Here is a 12,298-nt window from a genome sequence, read left to right as displayed (position 1 = left end):
GATAAATTAGGAGGAAGAAACCCCACATCTCTGCACTGATGCTACTTTGTACACTGAGCCATCTCCTCTCCCCCAGCTATAAAGCAGCCCAGACAGCGCAGAGAGGCAGCTCTCCTCAGACAGGAGGCTGATAACCACAGGAGATGTGATAAACCCTTGGAACTGTCAAAATATCAACAAAATCTCACACAGGCTGAAAACCATGTCACTTCAGGGGTTCCATGAACAACGTGAAGTAACTGTCACAGTAGACTCCTCAAAGAGCAACCTTCCAGTGAGGCATGAGAACTGTCTCTAGCATGTTTTCAGTGGAAGGACAGAGAAAGAGGAAGTAAAAGGAAAACAGGTACATCCCACTGCCTTGAGCAGTGTGGCAGTTAGCAATTTGACAAGCAGGTAAGTTTTTGTTATTGTAAGAATTTATACATTAAGAGAGAAAACTGTGCAGGAACTGCAGAAATATACCTGATTTGAATGCAGAGGGAAGGTTTACGTGGCACGGAAGTTGGAGATGCTGGCATATGATCATATAGAGTGGAGCAAAATACTCCAACTGGAGAAAAATGCTGTTTTCTCAGAACAGATCATCATGACAAGTGATCTCAGGTGTTTCACCCACAAGACTGAATGCCTGAATATTACACACTTTCATCATCTTTCACCTCTGAATTGATCTACAGCCATCCAAGGAAGATGCTGGTACCATGTAAGCATAACCATTCCAAAAGCAGTAGCAAGAATCCTAGCAATGAAGGACATAAATCACTTGTCCAGCCCCACAAATGAAGCAGCTGAGATGTAACAGAACATAGGATCTGTCTTGAAACAATTCCTTTTTGGTTCCTGCCCCACTAGGTCCTCAGCATCACTGCTGCCCTAGGCCGAGAAGCTAGAATCATTTGTGGTTACTGAAGGTCTTCACCTGCACACAGGCTAGAAGAAATACCACAAGAAGACTTTGGGTATCTCACTGTATTAAAATGCTTTTAAAAACTAACCTACACATGGTGTTAAAAATACCAAATATGTCATCAAATGTTACAAATCAGTGTAAGTATTTATACCAACAGGATAGAATAAATGACAATTCATACTCCAAATGCTTTGACTGCCTCAAAAAGCAAAGTCCATTTTAAACTGGTATCTCTTCTAGTCAAGCCCCTGAAATATTAAAATATCAGTTAATACAAAAATATGTGATTTGTATTAATACAGTATTTAACTAAAAAGGTCAAATATTATGATTAATTAGGTTACATTTAAATTATTTCTTGTGAATGTGGAGATTACTTGTAGTCTGGGGAAAAAAACCCAGCATATGTCCTGCAATGCACTTTCAGTCTACCTAGTTAAGTAGTGTATCACAAATACGCTTTGGGAAGAAATTAATTAGCTCATTAGGTTTAGTTAATAGTTTGCTTGGCCCTCCTTTGACAAAAGTGACATTTTAAAAGAGCATATTCTGCTACTTCAGAATACAAAACCCCACATGACAAGTTTCAAAGAACACCGAGTACAAGCGACACACACCACCAGGAGCTGCAGAATGTATTAAGAGATTATTATTTCTCTGGTAACAATTAGAAATAACTTTAAAAGACCCTAAGAACATCTCAAAGGTGCAGTTTCACACTGCAATACTTCACAGGTTCTGAGAAAAATCTCTCCTTTATCAATCCCTGAAATAATGCCACAAATAAAAGACTACTTCAGGGCAAACTGCCATCAATCCAAAGACTGTTTTACTTTCTTACTATCATGATAGTGTACTTTCTGATTTACAAGCACTGGGTGTTTTGAGGACTGCAGCAATTTCATTCTGTGTTAAAATAAACCCTACACCATTGCCTAGTAATCGATCACCTGCCATATCCATCAGCTTTTGCATTCAATTTGCTAAAACAAGGGACAACTGTATAAGGATTTCATGAACGTAAAGGCTGATAGAAAGCAATGAGAGCTAGCACTACCCAAAATCATCAAGTCAGCCTTCTTACCTTTCTGAGGCTATTAGTTTGGCAAACTGAGGTCCTTTAATGACATTCACCCCACCCAAGCCTGTTTTTCTCATCAGAATGACCCCGCCTGTTTCCTCTACACACCACAGGCCTCGCTGAGTATCTTCATTGTTCAGAATGCGCTTAAGGAATACTAAGAATAACCTCGTAGTTTCCATCCCCTCCTTCTATGTTTCCCTCAAAGTATGTGCCTACCACTGATGTAATGTTTACCTTAGAGAAAGGTTCATGGTTAGAAGTCATGCTCCTAAAATGTGATACAGATGGGAATAGGTAGTATTTATTCTTTTAAAGTATTTTCCATACCTTCATTTTGTAGTTCCCTCTTTACTCTGTCCCTTTTAAATTGCAAGTAGTGCTTACAAAAGAGTTTGAGTTAACTTCGCCTAACAAGCTTAACACTGGTACAAGCAGTATTACAACACGTTTTCATGTCCACGGTCAAGCAGCAATGCTCTACCTATCCAGTTCCTAAACCACTTCTTCAATCTGCCCATAAGTCTGTCATGCCAACAACTACAACACTGGGTCCTACAGTACAGATACATGTTTATCAGGCAGTATTTGGCAATTACCTGCTTGTTTCAGAAAGATAACCCGAAGTGTCTGCAGATACCAACTGCTCTCCATCATTACCAACCTAAGCCACTTCCATGTTAGTGCCACTAACATGGAAGATGCAATATGCCAGAACTCAGAACAAAGTACCATCCAGTCCTCCCCCATATATTTATTTTTAACTGTCAGAACCAATTTATTATGGTATTTTAGAAGGATTTATTAGATATCCCAAACTTATACTCAGTGACAGGTGAGGAATCAACACTGGCAAGGGGTGGACTTGCTGTTGGCTGATACAAAGGCTTAGAGCAACCAGAGCAAGAAATTCTGATGCCCTTTTCTTCTTGTGGCTCCCTACAGCTCTGAAGACCTATGTCCACAAAACCACAGGGTTTATAAAATGTTTTATTAGTATTGCATCCACAGAATAACATGCAAACTAGTAAGAATTACATCACAAAACCTAATCAGATTCTTCTCCAAGTCACTCTGCAACACAAGCACAGAATTCAGCAGCCATAAGGCATAACAACACAAACCCAAACAAGTGAGAGGTGGAAAGGACAGGAAGTTCACCCTCTGCACAGCATAGGAAGACCTTTTCCCAGTCTCTACGAAGCAGCAGAAACAAGTATCTCTTTTCTTGCCAAAGGGCTGGATTCTTTAAGATGCAAGAAAAGTTGTACCCAGCATCTCCTACTATTTTAAACACCATCAGTAGGCTTAGAAAAGAGGAAATGAGTACAAACACAGCGTGAGGAAGGAGTAATTCAGAAGACGCTCTGTCCATCTATTTTATTAGTACCAGGACAGAAAACATCCTCTGAATTTCTCAAGAAACAAAAAGCTGAATACCAAAAACCTCCTATCAAAACACTAGCATGAAACTGTTTGAAGTTAATTTCTAGCCTTAAGTGTGGAAAAGAAGAACTGCCAACCTCCCCCCAGTGAGGTTTGTAGGAAGTAACAGTGCACCTGAACTTGTGCAGCACTTCACATTTTTTCAGTCCTCTATAAACACTGGCTGACACCAACCAACACAATAAGAACTTCCTAGCACAGTTTATATACAAAACCATCAGACCAGTAAAACAAATACAAACTGATACTTCTGAAAATAAATAAATAAGCTTACTGGCCATTGGGTGTTTTACAACCAAATCTGTAAGTTTAGCTTTTAGCTTAAGTTCGCACTGTAAGAGAACCTGTGTAAAAATAACCTGCGTGAACACGAGGAAAAATGACACACACAGACAGAAGAATACTACATTTACTGTCTGTGAAACACATTAGACATATGTCATTTCAAAACTGAACAGTATGGCTTCAGCATTTCAAGAAGGCACCGAAAAAATCCAAAGGAACAAGATCTTTATTAACGGCATCACAATGTATATAAAATGCTCAAACACAGGTTATGTTCTTTGACATTATTTAGAATACAATGATCTATGTACCATCAAAAATAAAAAAATTGCCAGGCTTAATCCTGATTTAACCTCACCCTTAATTATTAAAAACAGTTAAGCACTTACCATAATGTGATTGAAATGCCTGTGGTTTTACGACCTGATTACAGTGGTTACACATCACCAAATAGAAATCATCATGAGCCGGGCAAAGACCAAATATTGGCATATCTAAAAACAAAAAGACAAAATGGCATCTCTCAGCTGCTGACAATTATTGAGAAACAGTTTAATTACAGAGCCATGACACTAGTGTTGAATCATAATTGTAATACATTTGTATCAAATTTGAAAATTAGAAAAAAAAAGGGCATATAATGCAAGAGATAATTTTGTGCTGGAGAATGACAAAGGCAAAAATCTTCCTATGATGATAAATGTAAAATGAGTGATTACTTGCAGAAAACATCTATTAGGAAACTGATTTAGGACTGATTATCTTATACCAGATGTAAGAATGTAATAAAAAGAGACTGACTTTAAATGACAACCACAACATCAGAGGGGATGTTTTATGTATTCTGAAAGAGGTTTGGCTTTTATTCCAATTTAATTACATAAATTCAAAAAAATGAACTTTATTTTCTATTTAATTTTTTTAAAACATTTTAAAACACACAGTCATTCACCAGGCACTATTACATGCCTAATGGTTTTATTTATTTAACAGTGCATTATAGTCCAACCATCTGCTGCCAGAGATCTGTGTAACAGCTATGGAAGAGAGAGAAAGAGAGATAACAGTATGTCAGAGCATGTGTGGATTTCAGAGATAACACACATACTTGCAGACTTTTCCTAATAAAATTAGTTTCTACCATTTTGTTTTTAAGAGTATAGTTTCTTATGAATATAGTTTAACAGTTCAAACTGCATTCAGAGACTACTGGAGCATTAAATACAAGATTTACTACATAACTTCAAGGTATATTACATTTATAGAACTAAAAATTATCTTGAATCACCAGAAGATACAAAATAGGAAGCTGCAAACATAATACTATAAATTAATTATTGCCAACCTTGTGGCTAAGGGATCTACAGCACTATTTAAAGGTTTAAAACTGATATATGAAAACTGAATTTTCTTCAAAAGAAATACCCAAATTATAGATTTATCTTAACAGTAACTTACAAATTAAGTTAAACTTATTTATCTTAATGCTAGGAATTGATGTCAGTGCTTTGTTTTACAGATACTAATTTGCCTATGTGTATTTTTAACAACATCCATATTTTTGCTCATTAATGGAACATCAATTATGACATAAATTCAGCAAGCTGCATTTGAAGAGCAAATGTGCCCTAACGCAAGGTAACCACTGGCAGAATGACACCGTCAGCCCCGCAGAGCCCCATGGACACTTTGTTTCTCACAGACAAAAGAATGTATCCCCATGGAACAGCTTCCAGAGTGATGGGCTCCCTTTGTAGTAAGTCTTCCATCATATTAACTACTTTAGTTTTAAAAATAAGATTTATCCCTGGTTTTCCAAAAATATTGTTAGTGCTACATGAAAATTAAGCATGATTCCTACAATAACAGCTGCAACTGGATTTTGCTGCTGGATGCAAATACAATGACCATGGACACCTGACTTGGCTGTGACAGATCAGAGCTACACTTCTCTAAGTCACAGGCACCTTTTTGCAACTGAGCTTACATTGAGTAAATAACTCTGATTTGCACTTCATTAAGTAGTGACTCTTGTTTATTTATTTATATGATATTTATCAACAGAAGTATGAAGACCTCAGGCACACCTAACACCACAAACTAGGCATAACTAGTAAATATATGCTGGTGGAAAAAAAAAAAGCCAGATAGGAATAACAAACTTCTACTTTTCAATATCTACCTTCTGTGATGCAATATTAAGATAGATAAGAAAAAAAAGCGTATAAACTTAAATGGTAATATTTCATGCAGGAGCTTTTTGAGTATGCCTGTGTAAAACAGTTTTCACAGGGCAATCGAATATTTCCATCTGACTACTCACAGGCCATGATGAATGGGACAATAGCACGCTGCCTGCTATTTACACAGTTAATAGCACACAGAGAGGCTACTACCGTATAACATCTAAGGAACTGTAAATCCACATCCCGGTACCTATTCCCATAATCATACCTTTCAGACAACACTGGGTTCACAGACTTTACACCAGCTTGTACAGCATGAGAGGGGCGGGGAAAATTCGCTTACACCAGAAGAGGATTGCCTACTTCTGTATCTCTTGGAAGATAAAGCACGCCTTGACACTAGTCTGAGACATCCCACTTGCTCTCTAAGTACCCTTCTATGAATATTTGCTGGCAATAAAGAGCTGCAATTTTAAACAACAAGTGAAACAAATTGGCAAATTGATGCAAACAAAAATGTTTTCCTATTTCAGTTTGGGGATCCCAAGAAATGAGTGATTCATGAATGTCCTTTACACTCTGAAGCACATATGTGGGGTTTTAAAATCAAAGCTCTGAGTGACAAAGTAATGTCAAAATACTAATAAATATATAAACTCATAGGTTTAAGAGCAAAACCACATGACAGAGAAATAAAGGATTTGCTGCACACCCAAAATCTCAACTGTGACTGCAAAGGAAGTCACACACAAGACTCCCAGCCAGATCACAGACATTAATGTAAAAGATCTTCTCCCCAGTTCCCTCGCCCTATACTGATACAGATAGCCATACAGAAGCATCTAAATGTAACCAGTGAGGAAGTAGTGATGGTTAGAGTCCTAAATGTGATTTCTTTTGCTTTCTCGTATGAGGTAAAATAACCCATAGCTTTTCTATTATTAAAGCATTTATTTAAAATAGACATGATCAAATCTTTTTGTTAGGGAAATCGATAGAGCCCAAGTAACAACAGAACCTGATGATGCTGAGCGCTGCACGAACACATGAGACTAGCACCTAAGGGTCACAGAACAGATACCAGTGGGCAAAAAGTAGTATCAATACTTCACCTGAACTAGTTTTAACAAAGGGTTTGAAGCTATAAGGAGTGTGACTCAACCAAGATTGTTTAAGACAACTGCAAGAGACCTGAATCCACACTTCCCAACCCAGGAACCTCAGCCTTAGGCACAACACATCCCATGTGTTTAATGTGCTTCACTATCATTTTAGATGAGCAGAGCAAGAGCATGTCTCAGGAAAACCTTACTTCAGTTTGTGTTTGAACACGGCAAACACCTATGTGGCACTGCTGCGAGACTGACAAATGAGACCATGCAAGTGGCAGAGAATAACAGAACTTACATAAGAAGTACTTACCAAGAGGAGGAGATGTATGCCTAATTTTTCTGTTCCCCTCTCAACCTCTTATGAAAGTTCTCAAGTCTTGCGGTTGATATTCTAACGCCTAATACTTTATACCCATTTCATTTAATGACATGCAAATTCTCTATTTAAAAGTCTAATGAAGTTTATAGTATTTTGCCAGTGTCATTTCAAATGCACTGTTCCTCCGAGTTTAAAGATTACTTTTCGAAATACTTCGCTGTACATGTAAAGCCTGTGCCTCTCAAGGAAGAGCCTAGCAACCGTGATTCATATGTTCCTCTTTCAAAGCTGGGCTCATTTAACTCTCTCCATCTGGGAATGTTTTTCAAGGTCAAACTAAAAATTTAAACCAAGACCTCAAACTTTCCATTTATTTCTCCATAAATGCAGTATTTCTGCAGTATCAACATACAAATGCTATTATAAGAGCTCCCAGTTATGTTAATTCTACTAATGCCATAAAAAAAACAACTTCATTTACCTCCACAATATGAAACCTCTGAACATTGTGACCTCCACAGTTCACTTCTCCTTTCAAATGTAACTTAGTTACAGTGGTTTTAAAAAGGTAACTTTATTTTATATATTGCCCTACTCTTCAGCAAGACTGGAACAAGCCTGTGCCATAGGCAGTTCTGAGGTATCTTAACTGCAGTATTTGTTGAGCATGTAATAAGGAAAATGATAGTCATGTCCTCCACAACCATAAAGGGTAAAAGAGTAGAAATACATTACTTTTATTACTTTAACAGGATCTGACAGTACCTGGGACAAGTGTTACAGGCAAATAGGATAACTGTTCGTTAGTTAAGATACCTTGCAGCGCTGTTTGTGCAGAAAGCGGACAAAACCTCTCCAAAACCAGTGGAATTAGTATATTTAAAAGCTTGTGATCTGGAGGCATGGCATGAGGACGGAAAATGAAGCACATGAAATGGCAAACCCAGGCAGGCTGCAGACAGAAAGCTGAGCTTGGTTATAATCATACCAACTGCTTAGAGCCAGCCCAAACAGCTAAAGCTCTGCCCAAGATAGCTGCACACTGGGTGTGAGTCCTTCTGCACCTATGTTAGCTGTCAGTAACAAGCAATCTTCAGGTACAGGGAGGATCTCAGGTCAAGCTTTATGCAAGGTACACTGCTTTAAACAGCAGTATAAGGTACTGTAACTCAGTTATCTTATGTAGAGCTCCCATCAATTTTAAGTTAAATAATCCCTTATTTTAACTGATTAAAAAGCGATCTAAGCTAGCAGCTCAAAACTTACCTTTCATCCACAAACACTTCACTTCCTGCAACTGAAATACTATTTTCTACACATTATTTTCCCAAACTGTTTTCCAGAAACACTCAAGTGCTTATCATTCATGAACACACATGTGGTTTTGTATACTTATCAGTGTTGAAATGAAATTAAACTACTGGCAATTCTTTTATCATGTACTCTGAAAGATGGCAATAAGAAAAAGAATATTCCTAAGCAGATAATGTGAACGAAGTAAGTAAAACTAATACTAACTCAAAGTGAATATTCAGCGTGCTCTGGTTTTACACAAGTTTTAAACCAAAACAAGAGATTTCTGGTAAAATATACATACTTAAGGGTTTTCTGCAAAATCTCAAGTAATGAACACTGATGTATTAATAGAACCCAAGTATTTTATGAACCATATGTGCAGGCCTAACAAATTTGTGCCTGCAAAGAACATATGCATAGTCAAACAAACCCAACGCAAGATGATTAAATTTACACACCGAAACACTCCTCTTAAAAATGTGCCCCATAAGGTTTCTGCTCATGTTGCCTTAGATACAAAAGAACCCTTTAATACAAAATAAAGCAAAACAAATGGACATCCCCATACTCGAGCTGCTATTTCATTTAGGTTCAGAGGGAAAGACTGCTAAAGTATTTTCTGCAAGGTTACCTATTTTTTCCATTCCTTGCCAGCTCCACTCTGTACATTAAGTAACTCGCTTTTCTGCACATTCAGCTTTGAAAGCCCAGCTATGCGAAGAGGCATTTGAAAGGCACAGCTCTCCTTGGGTTCCCACCACAAGCGCATGAACTTTGTTTCACCGTGCAGTTGCCGATTGATTGGGTGAAGGATGGAACAGCTGAAGACTTCATTAAATAGTTTTACTACATTTTCCACTTGAGCAAATACAGCAATTACATAGCATTTTATTGAAGTCCTAAGAATACCTAAAGCTCAAAGTTTTAGCTTGGAGAAGTTCCTTTCACTTCAACACCAAAAAACCCACAATCTAGTTTAACTGGGCACAGGAGCTGCATTACCAGATTTGATTACCATTGTAAATCCTTACAACCGTTAGAACGCTTTATCTCCAAAAGCGGAGCCCCCTCTGTCCACTCTCCTTTCAAAGCTCAAAACTGCCTATTTTTCCAAAGCTATGGTTCTGCAGTTTTGACTTTGCTTTTCCAAATTTAAGCAGAACCTTGCCCAGTGAAACCTGAAAGGGTGAAGGAGGACCCACCTCTCCCAGCTCCCATTTTCCATGGGTTCAGCTATGCTGCGTTTCCAACATCCTTTCCCCTGCACTGCGCCTTCCTGCTTCACCTCTAGCAAAAAGGTTTGATGTTGCAGGCAGTAACACTCCTGTGTGCATACCCAGGCAATAAATCCAAACACCATCCTTTTGCAGGCTACAAGAACACAATCACTGCAATTCTCCCATAGTCTTTCCTCCCTCTCTCTGTGAGATGCAGAATGCAACACTGTCACATCTCCTGTCCTCTGATACTCAGCAGTCTTGGGAAATCTCTGTATCGTGCCTACTGATGAAACTGAGCAGCAGATACCAAACAGAAGCATGTCATGCACACGTGCACCTGCAGCCTAGCATGCAGCTGGGAGTTCTAATTTTAGGCTCCCAAGATTTGAATGTTCATGTAATTATACATAAAACAACGTATTAAAGCAAACAAAGAATTTAGTCAAATTCTTTGTATATGAATTCAGCTACACACAATTAATCTGTTGGAAAGTCTAACACAAAACCTATGTCAAATTGTTCAATTCAAAACTATTAAATGGGTTTCCTAAGTTTATTACACAGAATAATACCAAATTTCAGTGAGCAAGTTTACAGAAGATTGTCTGCAGAGAGGCTGATTAATACATTTCTCAATGAAACAAATAGTGTATTTAAAACTTTTCAGCAGATTGTCTCCCCCCACACATTGTATTCTGTTACATCAGGTTTTCATCAGCAATTTGAATGAATTCAGCCAGCTGCAAAAACTGTTCCAATTTCCTTATTAACGGGTTTTCAAAGATGAAGATATTTGAAATTTCTCCAGCCAATTTGTATAATATTATGTAAATGCTGAACTTCCAATTTGTCATGTTCAAAATCTTTATTCAAAGTCACACATTATTTTTAGGTGCCATGATCTCATCATGCTGTTGCTGTATTTCAGGGAAGCCAACAAGTTATTATTTTGGGTTTGTGTCAAAAAGAATCCCAAACAAAACTATTTGCTATCTTCCCAACACCAAAATAGCTCAAGGAAGCCTCAAAGTTGAGTTTAATTTTGTAATTACGACATAAAAGTTAAACAGAATTCAGGAAATAAAAAAACTTGGGAGCTCACACAGTAAAATTCAAATTTGGGCTAATTTAATATGAAAGTATACACATAACCACTCCAGTTATTAAACAGAAAAACAGGGTCTATTATGGGAGGGAGAAGATCTGGATAAGCAATTAATCACATAGCCTCAATTACATAAATCATCCACAGAATAGTCTAAACTGTATCTTAAGGCATATACCCTGCAGCATGCTACTGTTATGAATTAACATCAACAAGTTTGGTTCTTCTCTTTCACGCACAGCACTCTGTACGTTGCAGCAGCTATACTTTTGTAGTGGGGGAAAAAAATGTTTGTTTTATTTAAACCTAAACTCACAGTTTACATAAACTGCTCACTGCAGTACAAGTATTTTGATACATGATGAATGCAAGTGATGTTCTGAAGCTCCTCATCCTCTCCCATCTCCTATCTAGACATACTTTTGAGGAAATCAATTTGGCATGTGTGGGTTTTACGATCTTTCCCCATGTAATTGTCCAAATCACAGCAACACAACTGGGTGCTGGCTGCATCTCAGCACCCAGTAACTGGGGGACTGGTAACAACCATTCACCTACAGATTTACACATTTTCTTATTGAGAACTGGAGGAATACAGTGTGTTCCTTAGAAGAGAAAACAACAAAACTTCGTAATAATAAAACCACATTATTTTCCCTGCTACATAGGACATGTGTAGTGCTCAACTTGCATCATTTCACACTGTTCGCCTAATACCTGAGGGAGCAAATCATCATATGCAAGAACCCCCAAAAGTAAGGAAAATTACAGAGATGACCTGTCAACTGAATTCTATTTCAGTATTTTATTAGGCAACCCAACTACCTAAAACCACCCCACCCCTGCCACTCCCATTCTCTATGCAATGGAACATCCACCCCAAAAGTAAGAATGTTTCAATCACGTCTATTATAGCTCTAAGAAAACTGATGCCTGTCAATTCTCACATACCAACTTACACTTCCACACCCCTCTCAATTTGGCAGGCACTATAGCTTTTGCATTAAAATTTACTTCCTTTGCTTTACAGATTTACTAGCAGTAGATTTGATACAATTAAAAGAGAATAAAATGCAAGTGGCACAGCAATAAGCATATGAATGTACTATAATTAATAAACCAGTAGCACTGCGATATTTAATAGCATTAAAAGATAAAGTGGAGAATAAAACAATTATTTTGTTCTAGTAAGAGCTAACTCGCCTCTTTTGTATTTGAAGACACATGTAGTGACACAAAGTATTTTAAACTTGGCTATTGCATACCTTTAGACAAATAAATATGACTATTTCAATTATCAAGCTAAGGCACCAGTAAGTCTTTACTTCTCACAAT

At 37.6% G+C, this 12,298-nt stretch overlaps 1 protein-coding gene across 5 annotated transcripts in view; it reads right to left on the bottom strand.

Annotated features, from left to right (window-relative positions):
• Positions 1-12,298, bottom strand: part of ATXN7 (ataxin 7) — an 82,111-nt gene that overhangs the window by 31,872 nt on the left and 37,941 nt on the right. For 2 of the 5 annotated variants that reach the window (XM_057397356.1, XM_057397354.1), the window contains one exon: positions 4,115-4,219. The exons of 1 other annotated variant lie outside the window; for it this stretch is intronic. In XM_057397356.1, coding sequence (XP_057253339.1) covers positions 4,115-4,219 — 105 coding nt within the window. Of the gene's footprint in view, positions 1-3,714; positions 3,744-4,114; positions 4,220-8,608; positions 8,879-12,298 lie in introns of those variants that run through there. 2 more of the 5 variants (XM_057397358.1, XM_057397360.1) reach the window with 2 other exon arrangements.

The sequence above is a fragment of the Pezoporus wallicus genome, unplaced genomic scaffold (assembly GCF_028554395.1).
Source record: "Pezoporus wallicus isolate ANWC-B61680 ecotype Strahan unplaced genomic scaffold, APGP_CSIRO_Pwel_v1 contig_8714, whole genome shotgun sequence".
NCBI lineage: Eukaryota > Metazoa > Chordata > Aves > Psittaciformes > Psittacidae > Pezoporus > Pezoporus wallicus.
This window is presented reverse-complemented; position numbering and strand designations above follow the sequence as displayed.